The sequence below is a fragment of the Meleagris gallopavo genome, chromosome 9 (genome assembly GCF_000146605.3).
Source record: "Meleagris gallopavo isolate NT-WF06-2002-E0010 breed Aviagen turkey brand Nicholas breeding stock chromosome 9, Turkey_5.1, whole genome shotgun sequence".
Lineage (NCBI taxonomy): Eukaryota > Metazoa > Chordata > Aves > Galliformes > Phasianidae > Meleagris > Meleagris gallopavo.
The window spans coordinates 3472969-3484642 of record NC_015019.2 but is presented as its reverse complement, the minus strand read 5'-3'; the positions used below and the strand labels follow the sequence as shown (position 1 = coordinate 3484642).

The following is an 11674-nucleotide window of genomic DNA, read 5'->3' as shown; positions in this document are numbered from 1 at the left end:
TATAGGGTCATGGCTCGTGTGCCTGGGACACAACTCAGAGCTTTCAGATGGTATTGGGGATAAGCCCCAAGCTCTGCTCTGCATCCCCAAGAAGGGCTCACACAGGGTTTGGTTCAGCATAAAGCATTTTGGGGGCTCAGGTGAACCCCCCCAGTGCTGCCAGCCGGCTGGTTGCTTGCAGTGAAGCAGAGCAAAGCGCAGTGCTGCTCAGCCACCTTTGCAGCAGAACCACTCTGCCCTTTCTCCTGACCCTGCTGTGTGACTCCTGCCCTCCCTTCGCCTTCCCATTTCTCACCAGTATCTGTAAAATTCTGTGTTATCAGCCTCTGTGCCAGCCCCATCAGCACGTACCACGCAGCGTCAGTGCTCAGCCTTCTCCCATAGCAAGAGAAGCACAGTTCACAGGGGGAAGAATCCTTCAGCACAGCGATGCCGTTCAGCCCACTCTCAGGCATTCCGTGCCCTTGCTGCAGCCTCCCCTGCCCATCTGTGCGTGCAGCCCTGCGCCCAGCTGTGGGGAGGATGCAGTGTGAGCGAGCAGAGGGGGCTCTCTGCCCTGCACGCCGCTCGCAGCAATAGGGCTCTGCGCACGCCTGGCTCCAGGATGCTGCATCTGAAGGTCCAGTTCCTGGATGACTCTCAGAAGATCTTTGTAGTGGACGTAAGTGGGTCTCTTATAGAGAAAGACGAATGGCTTTTGCTTATCTAGTGTTATCCTTTGGATACTGGGGAAGGTGAGGCGATGCTCTGGGCGGGATGGTGTGCTCTTGTTTGTCTGGCTGCTGTGTTAACATCCAACAAGCAAAAATAAGTCTGAGAACAGCATGAAAATTACAGCTTGAACCACGCAACCTATGGTGAGAAACGTTTGTGTGCATCTCTCCTTGGGCATTGGGATGAAAAAGAAAAGGATGTGGTTTTGGGAATACCTAAGGAACAAGCTGAGGGTATCTTGTTTTTACATGGCAGTGTCCCAAAGCACACTGTCACTGATAATTCACAGGTAATGAATATCAGCTCTGAATATGCACTGTGAAATATGTCTTAAATGTCAGACATTGATATCAAAGGTGTTAGACTGGAGTGTGTGTGTGTGTGTACATTGATGACTGAAACTAAATGTGATTGATGCCCTGTCTGTGTGCTGGAAGTGGGACTGAGCTGTTGGCTGGGCTTTGTTAATCACAGCAGCTGAATGAATGAGATAACCCAAGTGAATCTGTTCTAACCTTTACCTGCATCTATTATGGGACTGCTGTGTTTAATATAAAATTCATTTTTCAATGTTCTGTTGCAGTTCTTAGGCACTTCTGTTCTCTTTATAGACCACCGCTCAGTCTTGATGTGCTGTTCAGTTTCTTTGTGACAGCGATTCTGCACAAAGAGGATTGCAAAGTAATTCCATTATTTGGAATGACATTGAGTTCATCTGACTTGGTTCCTTTGATGCATTTTAGACCTGAGTTTTTCTTAAAAATGAGAGTGGTCATTTACAGATGTTTGCAAGGGATTCGTATTGATTAGATCAGGGCACAGTGAGAGACCATTGGAAAGATGCTGCTGTTACAATATTGCTGCATTTTATCTGCTCTCTTCTTTGCTCAAAACACAGTCCTGTGCCTCTGCACACTATAGTGCAACAAATAGGTTCCATTAGAGGGACTCGGAGCCATTTCCTTTTTTAGCGTGGAAGGGTCCTGGAAATCCCTTTGGGGCACTTTGTGTGTTTCATGCTGTGTGGTTCAGATAAATGAGAACTGGATTAGAGACTTCTCCATTAGAAAGGGACCGCTTTGGGCTAAGTCTTGAGCATGCATTTCGAGAGACTCATCCTAAGCCCTTCCCGAGTTTGGAAAGCTTTTTTCAATGGAGAGCACTTTGGTATAATGGGAGGAGAAGGACAGCAGAGAAAAAACATGGCAGGGCTGGTTACAAATCAGTGTAACACAGTGCTCCGGGGCAGGGGAAGGCATCAGTGAGTGGGTGCCTGGCACTGGGAGGGCACTGGGCTGCTCTGCTGCTTGCAACGTGGTGAGGGAGGGAGAGCACAGCCTCTCCTTTCCACCATCCCCACAGGCAGCACCGAGGGCACATTTAGGGATGTGGGGTGCAGCCCAGCCCTGTGCAGCAGCTGTGTGCACCCAGCCCAGGCAGCAGCTCGCTGCCCACACACGGGTGGGGAACAACCCGCTGGGACGTGCCCATCCTCCCCGCACGCCTGACAAAGGCCAAGGCCTTTCATGCTGGAAAATTCTAGCTTAGAAATCAACCATTATAATTGTTTTTAATTAGCCTTGCGATCTTGTAATTTCGAGGAGAACCGGGTGTGCTGCAGAGCAAATGCTGTTATTAGGCTATCACTTTGCAGCAGGCTGACAGTGCAGAGCTGGCAGCAGCTGTGACAGGTGCTCATTACTGAGCCCTGAGCCACCCACAGCACCCCCCCAGAACCCTGAGCTGCCCCTGTGCTGACCTGTCTGTGTTCCTGGGTGTCTCTGCCCAAGTTAATAACTTAGGAATTGAGTTTCTGCTGGTTTTTGCTCTCTGCCCTGTTCAGTTTTGGTGCTTTCTGGCCTCCTGTGTCAGAGCACGGTGCTACTTCATTAGCACTTTGCTGACCCAGGGTGCAGGATCTCTGCAGGGTCTGGTGCTGTTAATTACCAGTAATTGCAGCTTATCGTGCCTAGCTGAGGGGCACCCAGGTAGTGTCTGTCTGCAGCTCCATTCCCAACAGCAGTGACTGCAACAGTCCTGAGGTGTCCTGAGACTGAGAGTTCTCTCCTGATTTATCAAGTTCCTAAAGAAAGGTGAGAAGTGATGGGGAGAAATCTGACCTCCACGAGACAAGATAAGTGGCATAAAGCTGCAATTGTCCCATCCCACCTAACAAAGATATTTACTGAGTAAGGTTTTGCTGTGGCACAGTAACAAAGCAACCCACAGCCCATCTCAGCAGAAGGGAAGGGGATGAACAACTTCCCAACCTGCCTGAATTCCTCTCCCCAATGCTGTCAGCACTGCTAACCTGTAGCTTCTCCATGTATTTGCTCACCAGCAAAAGTCCTGCGGGAAGGGGCTGTTCAACCTCACCTGCAGCCATCTCAACCTGGCAGAGAAGGAATACTTCGGGCTGGAGTTCTGCAGCCAGGCTGGGAACCACGTGAGTGTGTGCGCTGTGCCCATAGCATGGCAGCAGCATCCTGCATCGGGGTAGTGGGTAGAAAATGGAGATGGGAATACCTTGAAAATGGGAGCTGCAGGCCACAGCCAGGCTGACGAAGCCCTCGGGACAACCACAGCTTGTTCGTGGGGTTTACCCACAGCCACCTGTGGCAATGCAGGATAGCCCCACATTGGCCAGCGCTCCTTTATGGCATCCCACCACGGTGCTGCTGCTTTCATTTCTGCTGCCCTCGTGCTGTTTGCTGACCCAGCTCTTTGTTGCCTTGTTTCAGGTCTGGTTGGAGCCTCTAAAGCCCATAACAAAGCAAATTAAAAGTAAGTATTGCCAGAATGAGGTTCTTCTCAAGCATTGCGGAGACAGACAGCACTGCACTCTGCTGTCCTTCTTTGTGCTTGGGGGTGGGAGCTCTGCCTTCTGGCGTTTACCTGCCCTCCCTTAATGAGTTGAGGCTGGGCAGAGTTGTTTGCAAAGACACACGAACCCTTGCAGAAATGTTTCTGCAAAGTGCTAGGTGCACGTTTTAGACCTGAGCTGTTCATATCCCAACAGCTGGGGTGGCTGTGTGTGTGCATTGCTGTGCTGGCAGAGCAGTGGGGATCGCTTTCTGAATGCCCTCCTTTCCCATCTGCAGCTCTTTGCAGCCCAGATGCCCAGCTGTAAGGCATTCAGCACGCAGTGACTCTGCTCCCTCTCAGGCCCAAGGCCCCACTGCTGCATGGTGATGCTGTGCAGCCCGGCCTGAATGCATGAGCAGTGCTAACACAGCCCCTCCTTCAGCCTGTTCCTCCGCCTGCAATGAACCAAATGATATTTGCCACAAATACGTGATGGTTAGGAGGCGGTCAAAAGCATGGGGCTGTGCGTGACCCTGTGTTTCTATCGGGAGTCCTGGAGCTGTCCTGCAATGGCTCTCTTGGTGCCTACAGAGTTGGCTTCCTACCTCCACGTGCTTTGCCTTGGGTTTGGCTGCTTGCTCTTGCTTGTCTCACAGAACAGCTCTGCTCAGATGGATTCCCCTGAAGCTGGTGCATCCCAAGGGCTCAAAGGGCCAGGGAAAGCCCATGGCTTTTGCTGAGGGTTTAACATGCAGCCCCAATGGCAGCTGCACCACTCCAGGGCATTGCTCCCATAGGAACCCATGCAGAAATCCCCTTCCTGATCCTTAACAATTTAAAGTAATGTTGGGTCGTGTTTTCTGTAATGCTATTGAGGAGTTCACCTCCTTGTTTATTTCCATCCATGGTGGTGGGGTCTGAGCAAGATGGAGGCCCTAGCGCTCAGGGCTTCTGCTCCAGACCTGTAAGGGGCAGAGTAACATAAGGAGAGGTGTGTGTGAAGAGAGTTGTGAATGTTCTCCAGAAAAATGAAAGAAAACTTATGAAGGTGTTGTGTTTTAAGATCCTAAGGAGGTTCTTTTCAAATTTATGGTGAAATTTTTCCCAGTGGACCCCGGACACCTGCGAGAGGAGCTGACGAGGTACCGTGTTTGTTCTGTGCTCCCCTTACTGCCCTGTCACCTTGTTTCTGCAGTCACTGCACATGTGTTTATTGCCTTACCATCATCCAACCCAACCTGTCTGTTTGTGGTGGTAATCCCAAATATTGACAGAGCCCCGTGCTGTACGAAACAAAACCCCAGTGCGTATCTTTTCTTGATGCTCTGTTTTTATATAAAATCCACTCGATAGCAATGCAATGTGCTCTCTGCCAAATGTTTGAGCAGTTGGGCTCTCAGTCGTCTGGCTCTTGCCTCAAGCTGTGTTCTGAAAGAAGAACCTCCATTTTATTTTTGAAATGGACACGGCAAGCTCTTACGTTTCATAGAAAGCACTGCAAGCAGGAACTAAGAATGAAACCAATGCAGTGCTTCTGCAGAACATTAGCCCTGAGAGACACAAATGCCCTCCGAAGCATAAAGGAATGTTAGCTCTGAAACCAACTAATGGCCATATGAGCAGCAGGGGCACACTGCTCAGGGTGTGCCCAGCTGGATCCTCCTTGGGGGTCTGCAGGCTCCTCCCATGCCCCCCCCTCCAGCGCTCCATCCTTTGGACAGGGGCACAGGTGCACCTGGCTCTGTGTCCCGTAGAAGTATCCATGCTCAGAGCAGCTCCTGTCCTCCTTGCAGGTACCTCTTCACCCTGCAGATCAAGAAGGACCTGGCACTGGCGAGACTGCCCTGCAGTGACAAGAGTGCGGCGCTGCTCGTCTCCCACCTGCTGCAATGTAAGGGCAGCAGGGCTGCAGGGCTTTGCCTCAGCCGTGCAGCACAGGGTGCCCCCAACCCTGCTCTCCCTGTGTCCCCCTACAGCCGAGCTGGGTGACTTCCATGAGGAGACAGACCAGCAGCACCTGGCCACGCACAGGTACCTGCCCAACCAGGAGTACCTGGACAACAAGATCATGCACTACCACCGGCGGCACAGGTGAGGGCTTCTCTGCCTCTCCATCAGTGCTACAGCTTCTCAGTACCCTGACATGCCTGCATCCTGAAACCTTTTATTAATTCCTTCAATTTCCTGGTGTTTTTGGGATTCCAGGGGGAAGACGCCAGCTGAGTCAGATGCCCAGCTGCTGGATGTGGCCAGGAAGCTGGAGATGTATGGGATTCGCCCACACCCTGCCAGCGACGGCGAGGGAACACAGATCAACCTGGCAGTGACACACATGGGGGTGCTGGTCCTGCGGGTAAGCACCACCTCCTATCCTCCTATCCTCCCCTCTCCCCGTGCCAGCTCCAAGTCCTTCCCAGTCCCACATACCTTGGGACCTTGGAGCTGCTCTGGGCACTGCCCAAGGCTCAGCCTCTGTGCTTTGCCAGCTCGGGCTGCACGCTGCAGTGCATGCCCATGCAGAGCCCTTGTCAGTGCATGCACGTCTGTGTAAGCACCAAAGGTTACACAGCTGCGTCACGCACGCTCACCGTGTAATCTTCCAGCAAAAAATAGTCATCTACTGTCTGTGCAATTACATAATGCTGTAATCACAGTGTAGCTGCAGAATAACTACAGACTTCCTCGCAGCCGGTGTGAAACAGCACTCGCCTCCCACACCAACTAACTTCAACCTGGGAACATCTTGCCAACACAGAAAAAATCCTAACTGTGGGTCTGCAGTTGGCAATTAGTGCTGCCAGACCCGGTGATTTATTGAGAGACGTAAACACCCCCTGTGTGGAGGCATGATTGGAGCATCTGTGAGCTCACGGCAGCCTGGGCTCTCCCAGAAAGCCAAGAGGAGAATCAGTGCTATAGTATGGCGTGGCACCATTTGATCTGCTCCCACTGCGGGGCTGTGTCCAAATCAATGTGTAATGATAATAAAGGTGAGGTGTGCTTGCAGTCTGTCCAAGCTGGGGTTAAAGGCATGGAGGTGAGCTGAGCACTTCTTTCAAGAGCAGATTCTGCATTAACTCACCTGCCCTGTGGGCTGGGAAGGATGGGGTGCTGCTGTGACTTCTGTGAGTTTTCTCTTGGACTGCTGCAGTTTCAGCTTTAGTAGGGAGCATTCAAGCCCTGAACATCAATTCCCACTCTTGGAACCAACTGATAGATCAGAACTGAACACCAGACCCCCGGAGCCCTTTGCCTAGAGCCAGGGAGGAGCACTGAGAGCTGCAGCAGCAGCTTGTGCAGAACCTGCTAGTTCAGCTCTGGCCCAGTTGTATTTCTGCATTCGTTGCTTGTCCTGTCCTTCAGTAATGCTCTGTCCTTCCTTGCAGGGCAATACGAAGATTAACACGTTCAACTGGTCCAAAATTCGCAAACTGAGCTTCAAGAGGAAGCATTTTCTCATCAAGCTCCATGCCAACATTGCTGTAAGTGCTGTGCTGGGGCTTGGATGGGTAAGCAGCCAAACGGGACCCTGCACCCTGAGCCCTGTGTGTTTGTCCCCTGCCGTCCAGACTCTGTGCAAGGACACGTTGGAGTTCACAATGGCGAGCAGGGATGCCTGCAAGGCTTTCTGGAAGACATGCGTGGAGTACCATGCCTTTTTCCGGCTGTCTGAGGAGCCCAAGTCAAAGCCCAAAGCCCTTCTGTGCAGCAAGGGCTCAAGTTTCCGCTACAGGTAAGGGCCCAGGGGAAAACCTTGGTGTGAGGCTGCCCAGAGTCGGGCTGAGGGCACTGCTCACACCTTTCCATCCTCACTGCTGTAGTGGGAGGACGCAGAGGCAGCTGCTGGAGCATGGGAGGAAGGCGAAGATGAAGAGCTTACCCTTTGAGAGGTACTAGGAGGTGGTGGGAGGGAGGAGGTGGGAGCCATGCGTCCATCCATGCATTCGGCCTTGCAGGAAGCACTACGCGTCCCACTATGATGAGAGGCAGTGTCGCTCCTCCCCGGACCTCCTGACGGATGTGTCCAAGCAGGTATGACCCTATGGGGTGGGGGGCAGCTGGAGGCCAAGCCAGCACCTGGCTCTTCATCCTACTGCTGGTCCTGCATTGCACCCACACACCCCTCATCCCACAGGTGGAGGAGCTGCGCTTGGCCTATGGCAGCTGCGGCTCCTTCCGCACCACCAGCGGGGTGCACACCTCCGAGCCCACGCTGGACAGCCGCCACAGAGGATCTGCCACAGCGATGATGTTTGCTGCCGAGCTGGAGCGCTCCAGGCCTGAAGTGGTTCCAGCCTTCCTGCCCCACTCCAAGAGCAGCTCTGCCTTCCCCCTGCTCTACTCCCAGCTGGAGCTGGAGCGGGCATGGGAGCCCACCGACCCCTTTAGCAGCAGGAGCCCCTTGACGTCCTTCCGGCCCCAACACAAGTTTGCTGGGAGCAGCAGAAGCCCCTCAGTGGGCAACATGCGGGAGGTCAGCGTCAGGCCGCTGGTGTACATGGACGTGCCGTGCCCTCCGCTGCCACCCACCCCGGCCTCCCAGCTCCTCTTCTACATGGACAGGCCACCGCCGCCCCTGTGCCATGTGCCCAGCGAGGAGGCAGAGGGAGCGGCCGGGGGGTGCATCCCTGTGGCCACAAAAACGGCCAAGTGGGGCCCAAGCAGCGCCTGGATGGGGGAACTGCAGCACGAAGCTTCGCGCAGGGCTGTGGGCACCAGCGTGGGCCCAGACGGGGAGAGAAGGCAGCTGGCTTGCTCCTTCGATTACAGCCTTCAGGAGCAGCCTCCCAAGCGCTCCTGGAGTCAGTCGGACATGAAGGCCATCCGCTTCCCCTACAGCTCCGAGTTCAGGCCCCTGGGTCCATGCCCAGCCCTGAGCAGCCGGAAGGCCGGCATGCTGCAGCACGTGCTGGCCCAGCAGGGTGCAGTGCCAGGGCTGCGGCGTGCTGCTGAGCGCTACGTGGGCAGCAGCACCGAGTCCAGCGACTCCGATTCTGATCTCCTGGCTGCTGACTACTGCTCCCTGTATGGCAGAGTGCTGCGGGCACCCAGGGCCCGTGTGCGGCTGTCCTCGGGCAGCCTGCAGCTGGAGGAGGAGGAGGATGAAGAGGTGTCCTTGGCCACCAGTGCTGCTGAAGAGAGGACTTGCAGGGGGGCTTCCAGGTATTTCACATAGATGCTTCGTGCCTGCCAAAAGGAGGAGGCCAGGCAGAACCAAGCCTGCTGAGGGATCGCGGTCCTGCTTGCTGTTCGTGAAACAAGGTGGTTGGTTGGCTTGTATTGTGTAAGTGATGTTAGCTGTAGAGGATGTGTTAACAGATAGCTGAGGGCGTCCAGAAGTACCCATCTCCTGTGGCACATAGGAAGATGTCACATTGCTGTCACCAGGTTGTTCCCATGTCGGAGATCCAACACCAGGTAGAAGGGCTAGGGCTCTCCCAAAGCCCCACAGCCACCACCTCCAGTCCTTGCTCAGCCACTGCTGTCATTATCAGTACACTGGGTGGAAAGGAGAAGGCGGCTGCATCTCCTGGAAGTTCATAAACATCTTGTTTTCCCAGCCCCAGGGAAGCACACGTTGAGCCCCCTTTGGAGGGGGGCAGCATGGTCAGGGAGCTGCCACTGTCCCAGCACAGAGCTTGTCTGCTACCTCACCTTGCAATCATGCTCCCAGCCCTTGAGAGCAGCTGCACACATTTTTTCCCCTTTTTTCTTTTTCTTTTTGTAATAAAAAGACCATTACCCTACCACTACAGGTCATCTACTCTGGCAACAGGAGAATGGTGCTACCTCTGTACGATGTTAGAGGAAGATCTTTCTACTTTTTCTTTGATTTTTAATAACTCCATGAGACTGTAGGACATGACTACAATAGGGACAGTATATCTATGAGTGATACTGGAATGGATTTCAGGAACATAGGAGCTGAAGCAAGGACCAAATAGATCAAGGTGCACAAAGAACTAGGTTTACGGTTACTGTCTCACACTGTGAGTCACTGTCTTTTGTTTCAGAAGCTGGACAATAAAAAGCAGTTGTTCACAGATGAAATTTGGTTTCCTTTTTGCCTTATCTGATTGTGACCCACCTTCCCCTGCACCTCAGAGCTCCCTGGTAGCCCTCAGTGCTCCTGGTTTCGGTTCCCTCTGTGCCTTCATTGTCTCAGCAACTGCTGAGGCTCAATGAGTGCTGCTGAGAACAGCCACATTCTTCGTCAGCTGCCCAAAGAAACATGCTAGATCACTAGTGGAGCAGAGTTTGATTTTGCTCTAGATTATTCCATGCTGAAGCTGTGAACTACCTGGACCCTCCATGCTGCTTTGGGACTGCTCTATTAAAGGAAGAGAAAAGGTAAACTTGAAGAGTTGTTTCTTCCTTTTCCCACACTGTATGTCAGAAATAGCATTTAGGTGTTATGCAGTTCACATGCATAACAAAGTAGGGAAAAGGTAAGCAACTACAAAGTCTATACATGGTCTCTAAAGAATACCCCTTAAATATTTGTCATACCTTAAGAACACAGGCAAATCTACGGTCACTGTTAGGTCCTGAGCATGTGAAGCTGTGTAAAGGCAGGCCAAGATGAGCTTTACCTTGGGTGTTGCCCAGAGTCCCACCACAAGACATCATCATCATCCAACTACAGCGCACAAACCTTCAGGAACTGTCAGCTCTGGCATGCAAGACTATGCTGGGAAAACTACATTGAGATGGAGAAACAAGGACTTGGGGACTATTTTTGGATTTTTCCATTGAGCACAGAGCTCTGGGACACAGCATGTGCACTGTAACTTAGCACATCCTACATGCAGACCAGCAACACAGTAGAGGAACAAAGCAGCCCTAAGAAAGTGATAGAAATTAACATCTTAAACTAAATTCACCACATAAACAGCTTTCCTGGAACCAACTAAAATAAAGAAACGATCACAGTAAGCACAAAAGCAAATGGATAACCAAGAAAATCCTTAACCACAGGACCTGTACTGTCTCTTCTCAGCCCCATTCACCAAAAAAAAGCAAAGAATATCAACTGACCACACTTCTACTAGCAAAAGGAAAACAGGGTATGGGGGAATGACAGAAGGATTTGAACGGCTGACGGTGGAAGATATCAGTACATAGGAAAAGGCAAATGTACTCATTAAGCAAGCAAGTTGTACTACATGTGTCTATGGATTAGGGTATAAAACATCAAAACGTACACAGTATAGGAAGAACATCAGTCTGGAGGAGCACTAAGGTTTCAGCATATCTAACTCATTTCTGTGTTAAGTGTAACTTTGCTCCTTGGAACAATGTGAAATGAGGCAAGCCAGCATACATACCATTACAACTTTGCAAAGAAAATAATTTTATTCCAGTGTTGTCATGAAAGTGTGATAAAAACCAGGCTTTTAACAAATACTAAGCTTTGTGCAAACACATTAAGATTCTATATACTCTCCTACCCAACTACAGACACCCAACTGAATGCAAGAACAGGCTTTCACAATACCACATGCTTACCAAAGATGAGTATGAGAGGAATCAGACTGGGGTTTCATCAAGGAAGATATATACTTCAATATCAATTCTTCTCAATTTACAGTGGGACAACTAACAAACCAACCAAGCTAGATGGCTCTTGCCTGAATATTTTGATACCTTTTCCCCACTGGTTATCTGCTAGCAACAGAACAGTGTTGATTAAGTTACACAGTTCAACAACTAATACATAATGGGGAAAAAGTCAACCGTCCTCTGGAAACCAGTAATACAGACATCCATTCTTAAAGAGTTACTGTCCTATGAAGCAGAAATCTTAGGTGCAAAAAATGCCAGTAAAATAAAGTTTTAAAGGGACTGATGTTGTAAGAGAAAGACAACATGGATTATTTCTCCTCCACACACTGTCCTAAGAGGTAGGTATACATCCACACATTTCATAGGATGCACCATAGTTCAGCAACTTGTCCTATTTGTGGTATGACTACATGTTCCTTTCTCCCATTAATTCACTATCCCTAGCTACCCAGAACTGGCTATAGAGCTGCACAGATTAAAAGACTCTGTGTCCACAGGCTAGAGGAACCACTTAAAACATTCAAGAAAAACTCCCCTCCACTTGGCCTCATATAAAAAATGAAAAGCACCTTAGGAAGGAGGTGGCACA

General features: G+C 51.2%; 1 protein-coding gene across 1 annotated transcript; it reads left to right on the top strand.

The window, feature by feature from the left end:
* The first annotated feature begins 604 nt into the window (after positions 1-604).
* Positions 605-9832, top strand: FRMD7 (FERM domain containing 7). Its single transcript, XM_031554724.1, has 12 exons — positions 605-661; positions 3032-3160; positions 3456-3498; positions 4583-4661; positions 5313-5410; positions 5496-5610; positions 5725-5872; positions 6906-7001; positions 7089-7252; positions 7341-7409; positions 7476-7551; positions 7655-9832. The coding sequence occupies exons 1-12, from the start codon at positions 605-607 to the stop codon at positions 8693-8695; spliced, it is 2115 nt and encodes a 704-aa protein (XP_031410584.1). The 3' UTR covers positions 8696-9832.
* The last annotated feature ends 1842 nt before the right edge of the window (positions 9833-11674 follow it).